The sequence below is a fragment of the Chiloscyllium plagiosum genome, chromosome 10, assembly GCF_004010195.1.
Source record: "Chiloscyllium plagiosum isolate BGI_BamShark_2017 chromosome 10, ASM401019v2, whole genome shotgun sequence".
In the NCBI taxonomy this organism is placed as follows: Eukaryota; Metazoa; Chordata; class Chondrichthyes; order Orectolobiformes; family Hemiscylliidae; genus Chiloscyllium; species Chiloscyllium plagiosum.
This window is the reverse complement of record NC_057719.1, coordinates 46,117,245-46,138,826: the sequence shown is the minus strand read 5'-3', so window position 1 is coordinate 46,138,826 and position 21,582 is coordinate 46,117,245. Positions and strand designations below refer to the sequence as shown.

The 21,582-nt window shown below is 39.8% G+C and overlaps 1 protein-coding gene across 7 annotated transcripts in view; it reads left to right on the top strand.

Annotated features, from left to right (window-relative positions):
* fermt2 (FERM domain containing kindlin 2) overlaps positions 1 to 21,582 on the top strand; it is a 148,253-nt gene that overhangs the window by 100,541 nt on the left and 26,130 nt on the right. For all 7 annotated transcript variants that reach the window (XM_043697670.1, XM_043697669.1, XM_043697668.1 and 4 more), the window contains 4 exons: positions 14,977 to 15,111; positions 15,534 to 15,583; positions 18,701 to 18,825; positions 20,289 to 20,395. In XM_043697670.1, coding sequence (XP_043553605.1) covers positions 14,977 to 15,111; positions 15,534 to 15,583; positions 18,701 to 18,825; positions 20,289 to 20,395 — 417 coding nt within the window. The remainder of the gene's footprint in view (positions 1 to 14,976; positions 15,112 to 15,533; positions 15,584 to 18,700; positions 18,826 to 20,288; positions 20,396 to 21,582) is intronic.

The window sequence follows — 21,582 nt, the reverse complement described above, 5'->3', positions numbered from 1 at the left end:
CCTGCCTCCTGTAACAATATTATCCCTTATTCCTAATTCCTGTGCCTCCACTGCATCTGCTCCCAGGAGGACCATTTCCACCACAGAACACACCAGATGGCCTCCTCCTTTAAAGACTGAAATTTCCCCTCCCATGTGGAGGTTGATGCCCTCCAGCGCATCTCATCCACTTCTCACGCCTCCGCCCTTGAACCTCACCCCTCCAACCACAACAAGGACAGAACCCCCATAGTCCTTATCTTCCATCCCATCAATCTCAACATACATCCCATCATCCTCTGCCATTTCCGCCACCTATAAACAGACCCCACCACCAGAGATACATTTCTCTCCCCACCTCTATCCACTTTCCATAAAGACCGTTCCCTCAGCGACTCCCTTATCAGGTCCATACCCCCCACCTGGGCCATCTCAGTGAATCATTAACGTTAGTACCAATGTCCTACCTCACCAGAAGCTGCTGTCAATCAGAGGCCAGCAGCTTCAAAATCCTAGAGATCATCCCAGCACCTTCCCCTGCCACTGCAGGAATTGGAAAATCTGCACCCACACCTTCCCCCTTGCCTCTGTCCAAGACCCCGAAGGAGCCCCAAAGATTCACCTACTCTTCCACACGTCATTTACTGTATCCGTTGTTCCTAATGTTGTCTCCTGTACCCTGGGAAGACAGGACATCTACTCACACAGCACTTCAGAGATCATCTCCAGGACACCTGTACCAACCAACCCTACCGCCCCATGGCCAAACATTTCAACTCCCCCTCCCCCTCCTACTCCACCAAACACATGCAGGTCCTGGGTCTCCTCTATCGTCACTCCCTAACCACCTAACGTCTGAAGAAGAATGCCTCATTTTCTGCCTTGGGACCCTCCAACACCATGAGGTCAATGTGGATTTCACCAGTTTCCTCATTTCCTCCCCTGCCCACCCCCCACCTCACCCCACCTTATCTCAGATCCAGCCTTCTAATTCAGATCAAACTCCAAATAGCCATTAGCTAACTGGCAAGCTTGATACCTTGATCACTAACCTTGATACCGATGTCCTACCTCACCAGAAGCTGCTGGTCAATCGGAGGCCAAAAGCTTCAAAATCGTAGAGATCATCACTGGGGTCCCAGAGTTTAGGAGTTGAAACAGTAAGAAGCTAAGTGCTTTTCTTTCCATTCTCATGGGGTGGTGGTTGTTGGGAGAGGTGTATCAGGGGAATTGGAGGGCAATGACAATGGGATGAACCTCAGCTGTTGTCCCCTATCTGAGCTTGTTTTAAGTGGAGTTCCCCAACAAACCTGACAAGCAGGTACTCTGGTTTCCCAACCATTTTTGCCTGTTGAGAAGGACCAGTGGTGAGTGAGACCCTTGGGTGGCAGTTAATTATCCACTGAAGGATCTTAAATGGTGACAGGTCAAAAACATTACCATACACCTTCTCACCCAGCACTTAATTGTTAAGTTGGCAAGGAGGGGTCAGAATCTCTCTGGGACCATCTCTCCCATGTAATTGCCCTTAATGCCGCCTTCTTCACCACCTCCAAGGAGAGGGTAACTATACCATAAGTTACTAATCTGTTGATTGGCACTTGAGTTGTGATGCAATACTGGCCACCCCCCTTTTTTTAATGTGTATTTGTTGGATGTTTTCTCAAAAAACATTGCCCTGAACAGTTCACAAAGATATCCTTTCCAGCAAATAATATGTATCCTTTCTAAGACTATTAGAGATAGGAACAGAAATTAGGCCATTCAGCCCATCAAGTCTGCTCCACCATTCAATCATGGCTGATCAGTTTCTCAATCCCATTCTCCCACTTTCTCCCCGTAACCCTTGATCCTTGGATACTCAAGATCCTAGCTATCTCAGTCTTAAATATACTCAATAACCTGGCCTCCACAGCCTTCTGTGGCAATGAATTCTCTGGCTGAAGAAGTTTCTTTTTATCTTCACTCTAAAAGGCCTTCCCTTTTACTCTAGGGCTATGCCTTCGGGTCCTAATCTCTCATACCAACGAAACATCTTCCCAACATCTTCTCTGTCCAGGCCATTCAGTATTCTGTATGTTTCAATTAGGTCCCCCCTCATCCTTCTAAATTCCATCGAGTATAAACCCAGAGTCTTCAAACGTTCCTCATATGTTAAGGTTTTCATTCCTGGGACCATTCTTGTGAACCTCCTGTGAACACACTCCAGGGCCAGTACATCTTTTCTGAGATATGGGGCCCAAAACTACAAGCAATACTCGAACGTGGTCTGACCAGAGCCGGATAGAAATACATCCCTGCTTTTATATTCAAGTCCTCTCAAAATGAATGCCATCATTGCATTTGCCTCTTGAGTGGGTAGGTGTGGGATATTTTGGAGAGGTGTAAAATCAGAGTACACAAAGCATCCAAACCTACTTCTGACTTTTGAACCTAATGAATTATTTGACCATGTGATCCCATAGTACAATTGGGAAGATTACTATGTTTAGTAACAACCTGGTAGTCAAAATCTAGTGTGTTTTTTCACTTTAATTAAAGTAAGAACATTGTCACAAATCTAACCTTTTTAAATATTTGAAAGTGCTTTCCAAACATTAGTTTACACCAGCATACAGTTACTTTATATGAAAATATAAGCAATTGTGTAAACATCTGCAAACGGTATGAGTGATCTCTTAATCTACTTTGGTCATGTTGATTGAAAATGGAATATTGAGAGTGGAACAAGGTTAGAATTTTGCTAATCTTTGAACTGTGTTTTCTTTTTAAATGTACATTTGAACAAGGAAGTTAATTCTTAGTTTAATGTCTCATCCAAAGAAAGGCACATGGAACATTCCTTTGTAATGCAAATGAATGTAGCTCATTGTAAGTGGCAAAAAAGATAATTGAAGCTGATCAATACACTGCATGTTTTATATTTGCATCTCTTCTAGATTTTATCCTTAACAAACTTGTCATGAAAGGAGTTTACTTTTTAAACCAAATGTACTCCAGTTTGACTCCTGGGAACTAAGAGTTCACTTGGCTGGAAGACAAGCTTGTGATGCAGAGTGACATCAACAGTATGGGTTCAGTTCCTGCACTGGCTACGGTTACCATGAAGGATTTTCCTTCTCAACCTCTCCCCTCACCTGAGGTGTGGTAACCCTCAGGTTAAACCACCACCTGTCATCACTTTCCAATGAGCGAGCAGCCCTATAGTCTGGTAAGACTATGGTGACTTTAACTTTTTTACCCAAAATACTGAAACTGTAAAAAGAAAATGCAGCCAGTCTAATGCTATGATGATTGAAGAAATTTCATGACCATGGTAATATTTAGATATTCAATACAACTTAACTTATAGAAAGTTATTGTCTTTATCTAACGACTGTGAATTTGAGAGTTTATAAAGAGTTCTTGCTGTCCTGTTACAGTTTTTTGCTATCTACCAACTTAGTTTGTCTTCGGGATATTTGTGATGTGAGCAACTACATTTGTGATGTTTTGAGTACATATGGCATCCATTTTACTGTAACTTTACTTCTGAGAAAAATTATCCAAGATTACAGTGTCATTTTTTTCTCGTCAGTAAGAATGGTACTTTCCAGCTGTGAACTCCATATACACCAAATCCATAGCTGATATTTTCTCCCACTCCCCCTCAAATTTGTCTTTTCAGTCAAATGTCAAGGAACATTACATGCTTTAATTATTACCATATGTCGAAATAATTGTAAAGCATTAGCTGCACCCATTATTTAATGGTTTTATAAACTAAAACTCAAATTCATAATTTTTGATTTGTAAGTGTATTTCATACTTCAGGTTGTTTTGCCTGCATTTGACTGTAGTTTTTACTAGAAGTGCAGTGCAAGACCATGCCCTGTCTCACCTGCTAATTTCCATCAGGCCTTTTTGAGTGGAATATCTGTTTGCCCTAAAGCACAGGCATGGAAACACGGTGTGTATATTTCACGAAGGCTGAGGACTTGAATGTGAAGGTGGTTTCTGATTTAAGCTAATCAGCAGCTTCAGAAAGAGAGGTAAATCGTGGGCCATCCATAATAAAGTATTCTACAGATTCACTATCCTTTGAGAGAAGAAGTTCCTCCTGATCTGTCTTAAATGGATGACCCCTTATTCTGAGATTATGCCTTCTGGTCCTTGTCTTTGCCAGAGGTGAAGCAATCTTTATGCATCCATCCTGTTAAGGAAGTGTTGGAATTCACAAATCATTAATTCCAGATCTCTGGATGTGCTTTTCTGGTGTATATGTTAAGGACTTATTTGCGCACAACTTAGTCATCAATCTAATCCTGCTAGATCTGATGGAAATTCCAACAGGAGTTTCAAATTTGAGACAAGCCTTTTGTACAAGATCATAAAGGTATAGAAGCAGAAGTAGGCCATTCAGCCCAATGAGGCTGCTCCACCATTCAGTGAGATCATGACTGATTTGATCATGCTCAACTCACTCCACTTTTCTGTCTTTCCCTTGTAACTATTGAGTCCTTAGTGTTTAAAAATCTGTTTCTCTGTCAACCTTGGATACTTAATGACCCAGCTTCAAAAACCCTCTGCAGTAAAGTATTCTATAGATCCACTATCCTCTGAAAGAAGATATACCTCCACATCTCTTAAATGGGTGACTTCTTATTGAAGAAGTTCCTCCTGATCTGTCTTAAATGGATGACCCCTTATTCTGAGATTATGCCTTCTGGTCCTTGTCTTTGCCAGAGGTGAAGAAGATATACCTCCACATCTCTTAAATGGGTGACTTCTTATTTTGAGATTATGCCCTGTGTCCCTGGACTCTTCCACAAGAGTAGCAATCTTTCCACTTCTACCCTGTCTAGTCCCCTAAGAATCTTTGTTTCAATAAGGTTGCTTCTCATTTTTCTAAACTCGAGTGAATATAGACTCAATCTCTCCGCTCAAGATGCTCCCTCCACAACAGGATCAATTGAGTGAACGTTCTCTGGGCTGTCTGCAATGCAAGTATATATTTCCTTAGGGTGTAGGTTTGCTCACTGAGCTGTAGGTTTGATATCCAGACGTTTCATTACCTGGCGAGGTAACATCATCAGTGGCGACCTCCAACTGAAGCGAAGCTGTTGTCTCCTGCTTTCTATTTATGTTTGTCCTGGATGGGGTTCCTGGGATTTGTGGTGATGTCATTTCCTGTTTGTTTTCTGAGGGGTTGATAGATGGTATCTAGATCTGTGTGTTTGTTTATGACGTTGTGGTTGGAGTGCCAGGCCTCTAGGAATTCTCTGGCATGTCTTTGCTTAGCCTGTCCCAGGATAGATGTGATGTCTCAGTCAAAATGGGACCCACCAAAAACGAACGGGAGGTGACATCACCACAAACCTCAGGAACCCCATCCAGGACAAACATATAAATAGAAAGCAGGAGACAACAGCTTCGTTTCACTTGGAGGTTGCCACTGATGATACCTAGCCAGATAATGAAACGTCTGGATATCAAACCTACAGCTCAGCGAGCAAACCTACACCCTAAACCTCAACCTGAGCTACAAACCTTGCAAAAATATATTTCCTTAGATGAGGCCCCAAAACTTTCACTGTATTCCAGCTGTGGTCTGATTAGTGCCTTGCATGGCTTTAGCAATATCTCCACTTTTTTTCTATTCCATTCACTTTGAAATAAAGGCCAGCATTTATTTGTGTTTTCTGTTGACCACAGTACTTGGATGCTAGCTTTTTGTGACTCACATACAAGGGCTGACGAATCCCAGATTTGTGGCTTTCTGCAATCTTTCTTCATCTAAATAATATTCTGCTCTCCTAATCATCCTGCCAAAGTACGTAATCTCACATTTTCTCATATTCTATTCCATATGCCAAGTTTTTGTCCATTTGCTTCAACTGTCTAGTTCCCACTCCACTAGTTACAGGTTGCAATTCTCAAAATGCCCCCACCTTATTCCAACTCTGCCTTTATTAGTCAGACAATCCTCTGTTCATGCTAATAAGGTACTTTCAACACCCTGGGTTGTTGCCTTATTCTAGCCTATCATGAAGAAGGTTCATGAAGGGTTCCTGAAGAAGGGCTTCTGCCCGAAACGTCGATTCTCCTGCGCCTTGGATGCTGCCTGACCTGCTGCGCTTTTCCAGCAACACATTTTTCAGCTCTAGCCTATCATGTGATATCTTATCAAAAGTCTTCTGAAAATCCAAATATATTACATCCAATTTCTCCCCATTATATATTCCACTTGTTACTTCATCAAAGAATTTAATAAATTTGTCAGGGCATGCCATCATCCCTTTTCTGAAGTCATGCTGATTCTGCTTGATCATAGCATGCATCTCTAAATATTCTGTATTACATCCTTTTTTACAAACTTAAATTTTCTCATAACCGAAGTCAAGCTAGCTGGCCTATAGTTACCTGTTCATTGTCTTCTTCCTTTCCTTAATAAAGGTGTTACATTAGCAGTTTTCCAAACCACTTGATCTTTTTCAGAATCTATAGATTCTTGAATAATTGCCAATGTATCCAGCATATTTGTGGATATTCTTTCTAACATTGCAGGATATAGATATATACACGTACATGTAGTTCTTGGGATACTATGTGGAATTCTGAATGATTCTCTTACACAAATAAAGAGTGATAAATACTACTTGACAGTGCTTGTGCCTTTCAGATTTGCTTCTCCATCTCATTGTTTGAAGGTCTATAGAATACCCCAACTCATACGATCATCCCCTTTTTTGCTCCCGTTTCCAGGTGAACAAAAAAGTTCTTCGATATAGAAAAGTAGATAGTTAGTTTAAACAAAAACAAAATTGTATTTATGTGCACAGAAAATCCAATCCAAAGTCATTTAGAAAGTGCTGGAGCTTGATGTAACAATCAACTTGTTGTAGTCAAATGTTTCAAATGTTCTTCCTGTCTTTGCAGAATTATATGAATTTTAAATAGATCAATATATATTTCCTAAGCATTTTTTGGCATCTAAATGCCTGAAGCTCAAGGGATCTCAATATAATATTCACATCCATCATTTTCAAGCAAAATAATAATAACTAAAATTGAAAGCATAAGTGTAAACTGAGCAATCCGTTCCTATAAAGTAGCATTCCATTAAATATTTCAATGTAAAGTTTGGATTCTGTTTCCTCTAATCAAGTGAGTCTGTTTTTATACCTTTTTGTGAAGTATATTTGAAAACCTATGTGATAAAGTGATTGATTTTGCATCCATTTTTGGTAACATTAGCACTGAAATTCCATGCTCTGTTCAGATCATCCTTTGTTTTTGGGCAACAGCTGTTTATTCAGGTCATTGTCAGTATTGACAGAATGTCACGTGCGCAATTCATAATATTTCAATGATGGGGCAATAGCTTCTGCAGTTGCAAATGTTCAGCTGTTACACTCCTAAAAGATAAATTGGCATATAAAGTATAATACTTTTGCTGTTGCTAGCAACATGCTCACAGAGAGAATTTATTTTTTTTAACCTAAATATTGCCATAATTTCAAGCAGCTATTACAGCAAAAAAGATTTACTGGCATGAAGTGTTGGAGGAATTCAGCAGGTTTTGCAGCATGTGTGTTCCAAAGAAGAGTCCTATAGGACTGGAAATATTACCTTTGTTTCTTTCTCCACAGATGCTGACGGATCTGTTGAGGTGTGCCAGTTTTCTTTTTTTATTTCAGACTTCCGGCAGCATTTACAGTATTTTGCTTTTATTGGGGAATTACTGACTTATTTTTTCAATGGGTTCACGGTTGAGCAATGTTTTGCTGAAACACCTTGGATTTGCTTCTTTTGGGGGGGAGACTGCTGGGGCATGTTGTGTCTCATAATTGCATATGCATGCCCACCTAGAGCTGCTGAATTCAGACATTGTCTGCTCTAGAGGCACATCTTTGTATCTCAATTGTATCTCAATCGGAATGTCTGCTGCATGGGGACTTGCATTGTTCTTCATGTTGCGATGAAGGTAATCACCACATCAGTTTCTATAGCTTCAGTTGAACTTGGGCACCATGGGAATCTGTAATAGCCAGGTGCACTACAGACCTAAACTTATAAAGTGATTGCTGTTGTATGTGTCTGGAACAGCCATGAATTTTACATTTGATGTTGATAGATGGCTTATTTGCTGCTGCTGCTCTCTCCTGAGCATTTGCTTTTAGGAAGTTATTGTCAATGGTAATTTGTCATTCCATTCAACTTTTTTTCTTTATTCATTCACTGGATGAGGGTGTCACTGGCTAGGCCAGCATTTGTTGCCCATCCCTAATTGCCCAGAGGGCAGTTAAGAATCAAAAAAAGGGACCTTAGGGGCAACATTTTCATGCAGAGGGTGATGTGTGTATGGAATGAACTACCAGAGGAAGTGGTGGAGGCTGATACAATTACAACATTTAAAAGGCATCTGGATGGATATCTGAATAGGAAGGGTTTAGAGGGATATGGGCCAAGTGCTGGCAAATGAGACTATATTAGGTTAGGATATCTGGTCGGCATGGACAAGTTAGACCGAAGAGTCTGTTTCCATGCTGTACATTTCTTTGACTCTCTGACATTGCTGTTGGTCTGGTGTCACATGTAGGCCAGACTAGGTAAGGATGGCAGTTTACTTCCCTAAAAAGACATTTGTGAACCAGATGGGTTTTTCTGATAATTGGCAATGGATTCATGATCATCACTTATACTGTTAATGCCAGATTTCTATTGAATTCAAATTCCACCATCTGCCATGGCGCCATTCAAACCTGGATTCCAGAACATTACCTAGGTCTCTGATTAACAGTTCTGTGATAATACCTGTTGGCTGTTGCCTTCCCTCTTGAGGCAACAGAACTAACCATTCCCAGAATCAGAGGTATAGGTGTTAGGATGCAGATGAGCCACAATCGCATAGAATGTCAGAGCATATTTAAGATACAAAATGGCATATTTCTGATCTTGTATATCTATGTTGTCACATAATTCATTGATGCCTTCAATAAGGAAACCTGTTTCCTGATGTTAATGTTTATGAAGGCACTAATGGTTACTATTGAAGGAGAATGCTTCTCCGTCAATATGGCATCTTCCTTGTATTGGGAGAAATTGTTTTAATATTGAGATGCCTCTTCCAATACACTGACTCTTTGGCATGATGCACAAATTGTCCTTCAAGAATAATTAATGAAATAGATGAAGGCTAGTAATGAAGTACTGTCTTCCAAAAGATGGTTGAGGAATAGATCTGAGATCACCTTGTTGAAGCAGAGGAAGGCATTTTTACTATCATGTATACAGGAAACTACTATTGGGACAGATGATGGTGTATATATTTAGATTCCAATTTAGTGCCCACTTTAAGTGGAGAAATGGAGTGTGATGGTTGTCCAGCTTTTTAATTTTTGGAGGCTGAGCAGCAACTGATGTGTGCTATTCTGAGTGGTTGAGTGCTTTATTTGTTTTGGTCAGGTCACTGGATTCTTGCATTACTATGCACAGTTTCCATTCTTGATGTGATTTTTTTTTTTCTTTTGTATGTTTTCCTCCCATGGAAATCTACTAGTTTGTCTACCCAGTTCTGCCTTAAGGAAGCAAGTTGGTCTCACTGAAATTGTGCTCCTGCTTGCTACCCACTTATCACTGCTTCTGCTGTGCGTGTAATTTCATCCTACACCAGACATGCTTGAAAATGGGTACAAAAATGCTCTTCAGTGATCCAATGCAGCTGGTTGTCTGTGAATTGAGTGATTCAGTCAATGGTGCATAACCGCTGTTACACCAGTCTGATGCTGCAGTGTTCAACTAGAATTGACTTTCTAATTTTCAAATATTGAGTAATAGAGAGATAACTCTCAAATTATGGATTCAGCCGTGGAGAACATCAGGAACAATCCATGATTCTATGATGCAAATCTAATGCACCCACAGTACCTTACATTAATGAACGTCAGAAACACATATCTATTTATATTAATAGATTGTAGTATTAAGGATATAACTAGAAGGAAATTAATGATCTACATATCCAGGTTCTTAAACATTTTCAGTATTTGTTATCATAGCTGGATTTTATGGGCCACCTACAGGCAGGAACCAGACAGGAATACCTGTCACACAGCACTGTGCTGTCAATAGTATATCTCCTTCTATCCAACCATCATCACCCCTCTGTGATTTTACAGGCACAAGAGAAGGCATCCGCCCATGGCCCAAATTGAGGCCCACATCGCACAAAATTAACAGGGAAAGGCCTGCACCCAACAAACTGCCTGGCAGTCTCTCCTTGCACCTGCTGGCCATTGAGGGCATTGGGGGTGTCTCTTTTCTGGGTCCCTGGTGCCATTCAGATGCCCCACTGCTGCTGTCTTTCCTCTATCTCTGGGACCATCATCCTGGAATTGGCTGCTGCTCCTGGAGGCCCTGTAACCTTGGTGTTGTTAGCCTCTGCCCAGCAGCTCCCTGAAGGAGAAAATCATCTTGGAAATGTACAGCGGTCTTGCCTAGTAACAACTAAGGGCCCACTAGTCAATTTCCGCTGTGGTGAATCACTGAGTTGGGCTCTCCCTTGGCATTTAAAGAACCTGCCCTTTGGTTTATAATCCAGTTCTATGTGTATCAGCAAAGTTGGGTGAGAGTTTAATGGTCATCAGCTGGTGTCAACCCTATTCTAGCTATTTCTGGGAACCCCATTAGGGATAATTCTAAGTCAGATAGCCCAATGGCCTCTGTTTGTGTTCCTGCTTCCATAGAGGCTTCATCATGGGAGATGTCTCCCTTTCTGTACATGGGAGATGTCTCATCTCAAAGCTGCAACAAATCCGAAATGGTGGTCACTGCTGATACTGAAAGAGGCCCACCAATGACCATCCTATCTGGAAAATCTTGGCAAAGTGGGTTAGTGGGGTTAGGGGTAGATAAATCACTGGGTATTGTTAGGGCTTCAGAAGAGTTAGTCAGGAGGCTTTGTTGTGAAGGACAGGGGTATGACTTTCTGCAGAACCCGTCCTTGCCCATGGTGGATCTGGTGGTGCAAAAGCTGAGAGAGTGACCCCCACTCCCATCCCACCTTACCCCAACAGATCAGAGGCACACTTGCCTTTGAGTGGTACTTTGATGGCCTCAATTTGCCTTCAAGTTGGAAGGCCATCCTTGACCTTTCCCACCTGAAATAAATTGCAGAGAGTTGGGAAGGTGTTATAATCTTCACCGCATCCTCCCATCTGATGATACGCTGGGAAAGCATGAAATTCCACTTGATGTTTAAATCATGTTTTTGATATGTTCGGTTGTAATCTCAAATGAAAATGAATATCTGTGTCAGTCAAATTTATTATCCTCGCTACTGTTTATTGGTGATGCAGTTATTTTTCTATGTGAAAACCTCTGCTCTTCTAAATTTCTCCTGAAGTATATGCTTTTAGATTTCTCCACTATCTAAAGCATGGAACTACATTCCTTCAATCCTTTAATTAAGCTTTAGTTCAGTGCTTCAGTACTTTTTTGTACTGGCTTAACAATGCACTGGAGTTATGTGCAAGGCTGGTACCATTTTCATCTGGATTCAGAAGATTCAAATAGAAAATGCCAGAATCTGTAGTAGGTCATTCAGCATGAGAACATGAAAAGACATGCTCATTCTTCGGTTGCATACCTTTCATGGGATGAAAGAAAGAACTTTTTATTAATACAGGGAAGCAAAAATGTCAGTCATTTTCAGTCACTTTGGAACAGGTACAGACGACTAATAAAGATCATTCAATTTTCTTTTTGTGAACTTCAATGAGGTAAAGTGAGTACAAAGGAATTGTACTGTCGTTTTTTTCATGTTGCTAAAAAGTGGAAAAGGCCTCAGTTGCTTGTGGCAGTATTATTATACTTTTAGATTAGGAAGTTGAGGTGTGAATTATCATTGCAAAGCTGTTTTTACAGTACTGGACTGTGCTTGCAGAACCAAAATAAATGGATTCGGTTTTTCATTATCATATAAATATATGCATCAATTTATGTTGTAATATATGTAATATATTGCTTTCCCTACTCTATCCCCACCTTACTTTCACTGACCAATCTTAGCTCCTTCTACCTTCAAAGGGTTAACAAACCTGAATGCCCGGAACATTTAGCTTAATATTTTCTTTGACAATATGATATACTTCTCCAGGGATTTTATAAAGTGAACAATGTAGGCCTGTATATATCACACTGGACTATAGTCCTAGGATTACATGATGTAAATACATTTTTAAAAAGGAACTGATTCCTAATTGTGTGCTTGTAAATATTTGCTCTGGTTAGAAATGGATATAGTACTACATGTATTGACAGATACGGTTGCTAAATAACTATTTTAACTTTTGGTTTTAAAAGAGGTGCTGATTATGTTGAGGCCTTCATTTTTTTTTAAGTCTTAGCAGTAAAACAGTGCGTAAAGGCCTGCTTTTGGATGGTCTTGCATTGCTGTGCCATTGCATCCTCTAATTTTTTGTTACTGCTGAATGTCCCTTTTGAGCCACAAATACTACTGGGAATGAATGTTTTCCCAGCATTGTTTTTAAGACCTTTGACATGTATTCCAAAAGCATGTTTCTTAAAATCTAGTCCTCTTGCAGCTCAAAGTCAACATTTTTTCCAAGAAAATAAAGAGCAATAATAACTCTGGAGGTAAAAAGATGACATCAAATATGTTAATGTCAGGCAAGTGCCTTAAGAGACAGAATAAGGCAGGGGGGGAAAAGACAGTGAGTGTCGTAGTGGACTCTAGATGGTAACAAAAGTGATGCAAAAGAACATAAAGGCATCTGACATGATTGAATCAATAGGTTGGGTTTGAGAAGAACAAATTCCTCCTCAGCTGACAGTTAAAAATACTGTTTATTGTCAAACGAGGTCATGTAAATGCAGGAGAATTGACCGTCGTCCATTAGAAACTAGAGCAGGATTACATGTAAAGGATTGCAAAAAGCCATGCAGCAAGTGATTTAACTTGAAATTGTTGAATTAAAAGCAAAACTGGAGAAAACTACACGGAAACAAAACCAGATTTCGGATCTCTTCAAATGGAGATGAAGGAAGCAGGAAATCATGAAAGGAAAGTTTCTGAAATTGAGGAAGAACTATAGGTTTTCAACATTTAATACTGGTGTCTGTCCATGTTTGACATTCTAATATAGCTGAAAATGTGTTGCTGGAAAAGCGCAGCAGGTCAGGCAGCATCCAAGGAACAGGAGAATCGACGTTTCAGGCATAAGCCCTTCTTCCTGCGCTTTTCCAGCAACACATTTTCAGCTCTGATCTCCAGCATCTGTAGTCCTCACTTTCTCCCCTATGACATTCTAATATAGTTCAACAATTTAAAGGCAACCATTGAGTCAGAAATCTCCGAATAGAACTTTTTTCAAACTTGAGTATTGTCTGTTAAATTGTGTTGAATTTTCATTTTTGGAATAGCCACTTGGCTTCCTATATTTATCAGAACGTCTGACCAAGACTTGTATTCATTTAGCAAGTCCCCCTACTTATAAAATTTGCATATAACTTTTAATAAATCATACAAACCACCTACGTATTCAAGTTTTGAGCCTCCAGCTCAGAATATTTTACACCTAAGCCTGTTTCTAATCAGAAATATCTTGTTTCTTTCCTTTGACAAACCACTTTTTTGTGTGTGTGTCTGCTTCATTCTTCTATTGATCACAAAGTCCACTTCACAGAACATTGGTGGGAATCATATTCAGAAATGTCATAGTTGGTTTCAGCCATTCTTTCCAAAACTAACTCAGATTGCAACCACCTGTCTGAAACAAACTCCTAGTTTTCAATATTCACCTCTTGGCAACCTTCCTGTTACCAATGTCAACTCTGATCCAAGCCATTTGGGGAAACAGAAATTATCCTTGTTTGTGGATTGTTTATTAATCAGTCTTACATATTTTCTGATAAACCAGTTCAGAGATGTTAATTGCACACCTCTGGAGCAGGTGAGACTTGAATCTCATTCTCCTAGTTCAGAGATAGGCACATTATCACTATGCCTCAAGAGCCCCACATTTTCCTGTTTATAACTGCCAGGCAATTAATCATCTACCCTAATCATTAGCATAACTATTTGCTATGTTGACATGTAAGCAGTGTAGTCCAGATCTTGCATGCATTCATGCATACAAAAATATGAGTTAAAGGAGAAAGGGGGCAGCATGGTGGCTCAGTGGTTAGCACTGCTGCCTCACAGCGCCAGGGTCCCAGCCTCGGGCGACTGTGTGGAGTTTGCACGTTCTTCCCGTGTCTGCGTGTGTTTCCTTTGGGTACTCCTATTTTCCTCCCACATTCCAAAGATGTGCAGGTTAGGTGAATTGGCCATGCTAAATTGTCCATAGTTGTTAGGTGCATTAGTCGGGGGGTGGGGAGGGGGTTACTCTTCAGAGGGTCGGTGTGGACTTGTTGGGCCAAAGGGACTGTTTCCACACAGTAGGGAATCTAATCTAATGGGTAATTTGGTCTCACAACCTGCTCTACCATTTAACATGATCCTGGCTGATCTGTCTGTAGCTTCAACTTTGTATTCATTAACAGAACTAACTAATTATTTGAGTGAATTCTCAAGTAGAGTCATGTTGGCCTTGAAACATTTATCACTCTTTCTCTCCACAATGTTGCCTGATCTGCTAAATTTCTCCTGAACTTTATTAAGTATATTTTAAAGTCTAATCACTGTTTTAATGTAGTTAGATAGACACAATACACCAAGAATGCTACATCTGAGTCAAAGCCGTCGTCTGGCTGAGGATGATTATTTTTGATAAGCAGTTAAACTGATAATCTACATCAAAAGTTTCAAATACTACAAAAATATATGAAATTCTGCCTCTTGATGAAGGAAATGACCAAAATGCCCTTTCTCTAAATAATTTGGCCAAAAGCCTGTATACTACGTAATGAAATAAAATGAGGGTTTTGTTTTAACAAGTAATAAGTTGCTTAGTTTCAGAACATATACCAAATTAAGTGTTTTGTTTTCCCCAGTACCATATCAACAAATTGTCCATTATGTCTTCTGATCACCATATGAACAACAGTGAAAAAGAAGTGGATGAAGTAGATGCAGCCCTATCAGATTTGGAAATTACTTTGGAAGGTGGCAAAACATCAACCATTCTGGTATGTGAAATCATATGTAATTTTTAGCTTGTGATTCAGTGAACAAATCTGTAACTCAACCACTATGATTGGATTACTGTCCGGTACCTAGAAATATCCAGCACATTGACAGTCAGTGGAGTCGTTTGTGCTCATTGTCGGAATAAACTTTAAGGGATGTTGTGAATTTACTCAAATGCAGTAGTCCTGTTTGAGTTCTTGATGTGTCCTGCAGCAGCATTGTTACTTTGTCTATCTTCTACTCCTTCCTTTGTTAATACTTGTGTCCTTTGTCTTTTAAACCCAGAAGTATTTGTCATATTCTGTTAATAACCAACGCAAATACAATAGTGAATTGCATTTGTTTTTTTTAAAGTACTAAATAATGAATATTATCATACTATCAAATTGGACGATTAACTGAGAATTTATTCCCGTTTTAGGGTGATATCACCTCTATTCCTGAATTGGCTGACCATATTAAAGTGTTCAAGTAAGATTTTGTTTGTTCACATTTTCCAAGCTAACTCCTCCCTTATCCACTATTCTGTTCACTTTTTTTTGTTTCACTTTCTTGGGGGTAATGTTTCTACAATTAAATCCTGTCTGCCCATTTTGACCAATGTAACCCTTTTGAGAGTGTTTCTTTATAAAATTAGAAGCAAGTATTTTTTTCTCTTGAGCTGGCAAACAGATAAGACTTATAGAATGTTAGGCTGGTGGGATATATGTTTTATTTTGATTTAGCTATAATTGTGTGAAATGTGTGCTATAATCAGTAAATTTTCTTTGCTTAAACAAATGTCATCCTTTTGTTTGAGAAGCGACTGTGCTGCTACTACAAGTGCTTTTGCTTTGAAGTTGAAACTTATTCTGCTCAGTTTTAAACTATGAATAAACCTGATCTGATGTTTTTGTATCTCATCTGATTCAAGCCTCAAGAAATTGCTGTTTATAAGTGTATTTTAAGCAGCAGGAGCCTTTTACCAACTTTGTTGAAACTAATCGAGAAGTAACTCTTTTAGGGGTAGTGAAGTTAGTAAACATTTTTTAGGAAAGGCATTGTGAATGGTGCTGGATGAATAATGAATTCAAAGCCATTATCGTGTTTGGCAGTAATTACCCTTGTCTCATTTGGCCCTTCGGTCAGCACAATCATTTCATAGCTTTTAAGCCTGCACCCATCACGTTGATAGATATAATGTAAGAGTTCTCTGATGTATCGTGGCGTGTAACCTTTTCCAAAGCACTGTAATATGTTCCATTATTTTGCAGCCCTGTGGCACTGAGTTTTCTATCTGAACTGTTTCAGCATGATGAGGTTGCAGTGAGTTGTTGTCGGCTGTGTCCCCCGAAGTAATCCCCTACATTACTGGAAAGTTGAAATAATAGGAATGTTGCAGGGTGAAGGGAATCTTGACAGCTGCTTTTGAAACCAGCACTGATTTGATCTTTCTACAGTGATCACACATAAGCTAATTGAATGATGGCTTTTTGCTGTTGATGAAAGCGGCTGGTGCCTTCAGGGCTAAATCAGTGCAGTCTATATAAGTGTTGGTATCTATGGGAAAGGTGATCTGTTTGTTGACTGTGGAAAGTAGGGCATTGGTGACTAGCTTCATACAGTTGCACATTGCATGCTGGGAATGTGGGAGATGTACTGTGTTTTGGGCAGCATATATATATTACATGTGGTTAGTAACTTTGACAGCTAATGGAAAAGCATAGTCACCTGATCCAGCAAACAGCAGGTCTTATCGCAGAATGCTGCGGAGTTCAGTGACATTCCACTGAATGAAGCATAACCTTGCTAATATCCAGGACTTTGACGCTGAATGTACAGGTTCTTTCAACTGTGTAAGGCTATCTATAGTAAAGTCATTACATGTCTTCTCTCAGATTCACACACTGTATATTCACTTTGTTCCAATCTCTATAAACTGAAGCTCATTTAAAACTATTGCCAGTAACCAAACTAAACAATGTTCACTGGCTGGTCACTGACCTATACTGGCTCCTTGTTGAGCAGTGCCTCAATTTTAAAATTCTCTTCTATAACCTTTTTCCATTTGTACAACCATTCAAGATCCCTGAATTTCTCCTATTCTTGCACATTCCCACTTTTAATCACTTCACCAATGGTAGGTGTGTCTTCAGAACCTCTACCTCTGAAATTCCCTGTCAACGACTCTCCATTTCTCCACAACTACTTTTCTTTTAAAGTGCTTATTAAAAGCAGTCTCTTTGAACAAGAGTAAACCATCTGAACTGCTATTACTTTATATGGCTGGTGTCACATAATATTATTGTGAAGCTACAGTTTTCTACATTGAAAGTAATATGTAGGTGTTACTGGTAGTGCTCTGCTTTGCCCAACCATTTTTCCGAAGTAACAACACATCAATGACATTGTGAAAATTTATTCAGGATGAGCAAGGCAAAAAAATGACAAAAGCAATCTCCGATCTGAAAAATGCTTTAGGGCCATGATGCATAATAGCACATAACCTCTAATAAATGGAATGCTTCCAGTGTTGCATGTTGTCAAATACACAACTCCAAGGTTTTGTCAACTGGATTGACTGTTGGCTAGAAATTCTGAGCAACAAAAGTCAAATAGCATCATGGCCCTAGTAATGTCGCAGGATTCTAATTCACAACCATTCCTGAGGTACTGACTTACCTCCAGATGAATGCTTGAATCAATGAAAGTAACTCCAGAATGAAAATCAGAACCAGTGGGAATGGCTTGTCAATTGTCAAAACCTCCACCCTGGCATGCTTTGTTCACACAAAAACTGAAAGAATTGTGGATGCTATAAATCAGAAACAAAAACAGAAATAGCTGGAAAACCTCAACAGGTCTGGCAGCATATGTGGAGAGAGATCAAAGTGAAACAGTTCTGAGGAACGGTCATTCAACCTGAAACATTAACTCTGCTTTCTGTCCACAGGTACTGCCAGACCTGCTGAGCTTCTCCAGCTATTTCTGTTTTTGTGCCTTGCTCACATGTTGAGTTAAAATCTATTATTTCTGTTTCTCATATTCCCTCCTAAGCAGTTAAATTTATTGCAAATCTCACTTTACAGCATGATGAGTTTCCAATAGCTAGCTGTTTTTTTTAACGAGAGTGTAGTACAGTCTTAACCTCCGTTCTCAGGGGACCAATTTCTCAGTGCTGAGTAGCAAGTTCACTGTTTGCATTTGAAATCTAAACTCATCTACATTATTCACAATCCTAATGCCCTTTGCAGATATCTATGAAGTACAAGAATATATTGCAGTTTTAGCATTTATTTTTCTTTATGGTAAAGTTTAAAACAAATGGAAAAATGAAAAACTTTCCCATAAAGATAAATTAATCACTTTAAATAATCCATTTAATCAGAGGAAGAGGGTGGTGGTGACTGTATGTTCCTTTCCTAGCGAAGAAGATTGAGAATTTATTTTGATGTTGCATCAAATTATTTGCAAGAATGCTGACTATTTAACTGGAACATGGGGTCAGTACATTGTCAGCTGGAAGTTTTAAGATCATCCTGCGAATTCTTAAACTTCTGTTGACCTACAAGTGACTCGTTATAAATAATTCTTCTTTGCCTTCTGTAGACCAAAGAAATTAACACTCAAAGGTTACAAGCCATATTGGTGCACATTTAAAGACACATCCATTTCATGCTACAAAAGCAAAGATGAATCCCATGGACCTCCAGCTCATCAGATGAACTTGCGAGGTAAGACCTACTTTTATTGTACCAAAATGCAATGGTATTTAGTATCTGCTGGTGAATGTACAAAAGCATACTTCCACTAATAACTAACTATTTGTTGCAAAATCGTCTCATCTTTTTTGACAGTTCCCTCCTGTCCTACATTTTTAGGCATAGTTTCCAATACTTTCTTTGTACCTATGTTTATCCTATCCTTGCAATTCGAAGAAATGTCTTGGCATGTGAGTCATGCCATAGAATCCCTAAAGTATGGAAACGGGTCGTTTGGCCCACGCCGACCCTCTGAAGAGTATCCCACCCAGACCTATCCCTCCCCTATGGCTGTAACCCTGCATTTCTCATGTCTAATGCATCTAACCCACACATCTCTGAACATTGAGTAATTTAGCATGTCCAATCCACCTAACTTGCACATCTTTGGACTGTGGGAGGAAACCAGAGCACCTGGCGGAAAACCACACAGGCACAGGGAGAGCATACAAACTCCACTCAGACAGTCACCCAAGGGTGGAATCGAATCCGGGTCTCTGGTGCTGAGAGGCAGGAGTGCTTCCCACCGAGCCGCTGTGCCACTCATTTCTGTTAGTGTGCTACATAATTGTGGGCAGCACGGTGGCACAGTGGTTAGCACTGCTGCCTCACTGCGCCGGAGTGTGGGCAGCACGGTGGCACAGTGGTTAGCACTGCTGCCTCACAGCGCCAGAGAGTGGGCGGCACGGTGGCACAGTGGTTAGCACTGCTGCCTCACAGCGCCAGAGACCCAGGTTCAATTCCCGCCTCAGGCGACTGACAGTGTGGAGTTTGCACATTCTCCCCGTGTCTGCGTGGGTTTCCTCCAGGTACTCCGGTTTCCTCCCACAGTCCAAAACAAAAAGGTGCAGGTTAGGTGGATTGGCCATGCTAAATTGCCCGTAGTGTTAGGTGAAGGGGTAAATGTAGGGGAATGTGTCTGGGTGGGTTGCGCTTCAGTGGGTCGGTGTGGACTTGTTGGGCTGAAGGGCCTGTTTCCACACTGAGTAACCAAAAAAAATTGTTCTATTCCTAATTCTACTGTTTTTTTTAACACTGTCACAATGTACCTGTATAAGTAGCTATTATCTTTAGCAACAGTGTAGCTCACTAGCAACAGAACTAGTTTCCATTTAACTTATCAAGGAAGAGCCATGGAAGCAGAGCAACAATATTTGGGATCATTTTATTTACTGTCCAAAATTAAGAATAAATGCCATTTAAATAAGCTACAAGAGTGTTTCTGAATGCCAAGACCTGATTACTATTCACATCTGATTCTAAACTAGGTGATAAGCATTTCCATGCATTCATTTGAATTTTGTTCGAAACTGATGGATGAATCATTTGCCAACTCCCCGTATTAAATCCACAAGTTGAATTTTTCTAAAGTAAGCCATCTTTATACTCTTGACCATGAAGCTACAAGTGATATTTGGTTTAACTTCATGTAACAGGTTGTGAGGTGACTCCCGATGTCAACATATCTGGCCAAAAATTCAACATCAAGTTGCTGATACCAGTGGCAGAAGGGATGAATGAAATTTGGCTCCGCTGTGATAATGTAAGTATTAATCGTACATTTATCTCCTTTTTTAGAATCCAAATGGAACTTACTCCAAAGAAAGATATTTACACTTCTTTCATATGAATGTTTATCTTGAAAGAAAATGCACATTTACTGTAATCCTATTAAAATCTGATTAGGCTCTGAGAATAATTTCTAGTTGCAAATTAACTTTCATTTCCTGTTAAGATTTCAAATTTGTGATTTATGATTGTTTTGGTTAGTCAGAAGTTGACTATGTTGGATAAGTACGTACTTATAGTGTTAAGGGTTTAGATGGAGAGGAATTTGTTAAGCATGTACAAGAAAACTTTCTGATTCAGTATGTGGATGTACCTACTAGAGAAGGGGCAGAACTTGACCTACTCTTGCGAAATAAAGTAGGGCAGGTGACTGAGGTGTCAGTGGGGGAGCACTTTGGGACCAGCGACCATAATTCTATTAGATTTAAAATAGTGATGGAAAAGGATAGACCAGATCTAAAAGTTGAAGTTCTAAATTGGAGAAAGGCCAATGTTGACGGTATTAGGCAAGAACTTTCGAATGTTGCTTGGGGGCAGATGTTCGCAGGTAAAGGGGCGGCTGGAAAATGGGAAGCCTTCAGAAGTGAGATGAAGAGAATCCAGAGAAAGTATATTCCTGTTAGGGTGAAAGGAAAGGCTGGTAGGAATAGGGAATGCTGGATGACTAAAGAAATTGAGGGTTTAATTAAGAAAAAGAAGGAAGCATATGTAAGGTATAGACAGGAGAGATCGAGTGAATCCTTAGAGGAGTATGAAGGAAGTAGGAGTATACGTAAGAGGGAAATCAGGATGGCAAAAAGGGGATATGAGATAGATTTGGCAAATAGAATTAAGGAGAATTCAAAGAGTTTTTACAAATACATTAAGGACAAAAGGTAATTAGGGAGAGAATAGGGAGCCCCAAAGATCAGCAAGGCAGGCTTTGTGTGGAGCTGCAGAAAATGGGGGAGATAATAAATGAGTATTTTACATCAGTATTTACTGTGGAAAAGGATATGGAAGATATAGATTGTAGGGAAATAGATGGTGACATCTTGTAAAATGTCCATATTACAGTGGAGGAAGTGCTGGATGTCTTGAAATGCATAAAGATAGATAAATCTCCAGGACCTGATCAGGTGTGCCCTAGAACTCTGTGGGAAGCTAGAGAAGTGATTGCTG